The sequence below is a fragment of the Perkinsus marinus genome (genome assembly GCF_000006405.1).
Source record: "Perkinsus marinus ATCC 50983 genomic scaffold scf_1104296948840, whole genome shotgun sequence".
Classification (NCBI taxonomy): Eukaryota; Perkinsozoa; order Perkinsida; family Perkinsidae; genus Perkinsus; species Perkinsus marinus.
In genome coordinates, this window is record NW_003210043.1 from 35,213 (window position 1) to 36,772 (window position 1,560).

The 1,560-nt window shown below is 52.1% G+C and overlaps 1 protein-coding gene across 1 annotated transcript in view; it reads left to right on the top strand.

Moving 5' to 3' along the window:
- Pmar_PMAR007768 (hypothetical protein) overlaps nucleotides 1–1,560 on the top strand; it is a gene marked incomplete at both ends in the record, with an annotated part of 11,749 nt that overhangs the window by 5,858 nt on the left and 4,331 nt on the right. Inside the window, 6 exons of the mRNA XM_002778519.1 lie at nucleotides 32–122; nucleotides 164–348; nucleotides 395–515; nucleotides 801–1,109; nucleotides 1,152–1,243; nucleotides 1,287–1,452. Of these exons, the coding sequence (XP_002778565.1) occupies nucleotides 32–122; nucleotides 164–348; nucleotides 395–515; nucleotides 801–1,109; nucleotides 1,152–1,243; nucleotides 1,287–1,452 (964 nt within the window). The remainder of the gene's footprint in view (nucleotides 1–31; nucleotides 123–163; nucleotides 349–394; nucleotides 516–800; nucleotides 1,110–1,151; nucleotides 1,244–1,286; nucleotides 1,453–1,560) is intronic.

Below are 1,560 nucleotides of genomic sequence, written 5' to 3' on the forward strand. Positions count from 1 at the left end.
TCTGTGATGTGACTATAGGGCATCACGGAAGTCAGGCACAAGCTCGTCAGGAGCAGACCGGGCAGAAGATCACTCCAACACCCCAGATGAGGGCGCTGTTGGAGCAGTTGCAGAGACGACAGGTATGAGGAACGAGAGGTGGATGTGGTCACGGTTGTGTCAGGCGCAGAGACAACAGCAGCAACAGCAACAACAACAGCAGCAACAACAACAGCAACAACAACAGCTACAACAGCAGCAAGAGTTGCAACGACAACAGCTGTTGGCATCGGCGATGGCACAGCAGAGGGCTGTTCAGCAACAGCAGCATCAGACGGGCGCCTTCCCTCAGCAGCAACAACAACAGCAGTAAGGTGGTGACGGGTCTATTGGTGTGGCACTGTGATGTTATCAGGATTGATCCGACATTGTTGGCTCGTCTACAACAGCAGCGAGCTAGGCTGCAGCAGCAACAACAACAGCAGGCTCAGCTCAGGATGCAGGAACAACAACCGCAACCACAGTGGAATGCCCAAGTGAGTGCCGCTTGGGTTAGCGCTCGCCCTGATGATAGATTATTCTGATTTGTGCACTTCAGCAGCCTCCTCAGTCGAGTTACAGTACTCCAACTCCATCTGAGCAAGGAGCCGAGCAGTGCAACCAGCAGTGACGGGCAGTGTACATATGTGATGGACGCGAGGGAGGTGCCTCACTGATAGAGAGGCGTTTACCTATTCTAATGTGGACGTGCTTTGTGTTGTCAATGGCTTGTTGGTGATGGGGTGTCCCGACTGGTTGTCGAGTGCAGTTGGGAGATGCAGTCTGATGAAGGCGGTAGAGAGAAGCTGCATGTGGGATGGGATATAGAGAAAATGACGGAGTCGATAGCAACGACTCATCAGAAGATACAGAATTTGAAAACTGGCATTACTGCGGTGGTCGGTGGGCTGAGACAGATAAGACTAGCGGTGTCCCTAGCGCTGCCCCCTTCTGGTGAGAGGCTCCATCTGTTCGAGTCGAAAGTTTATGCAGGGGATCGGTCAAGTAGCGACTTCAGAAGGATTGATGCGGAAGTGGCTCGGCGACGGTTGGAGCAGTTGAGGAGGGAAATCGCCGACTACAAAGCACAAGTGGGGACGGACTCCTGTGTGAGGGAGCTACTCGTAGGGTAGGTCTACGAGCTGACTGAGACTGAGGAGAATAAGAAACATCTTCGAGGAGGGCTTAGGAGGAGAACTGTGGTTGATGATAAGACGAAGCCATTGTGAGTTGGTTAGCGTGTGGTATTGCTGTTTATTTGTGGATAGGTTCGAGAGGTTGGGAGGTGTTACGGACATTGAATCTGCTGTTGACTTAGTGTATGATAGAGCGCTGACTGATACACGTAAGGCGGGGGGCTTCATTTTGGGAGGGACCTCTGTGTTCCCGACTGATATACGATGCATCATCATCATCGTTATAATGATGATGATGGTGGTGGCGGTGGTGGTGGTGTTGGTGGTGGTGTTGGTGGTGGTGGTGGTGGTGGTGGTGGTGGTGGTTGTTGTTGTTGTTGTTGTTGTTGTTGTTGTTGTTGTTGTG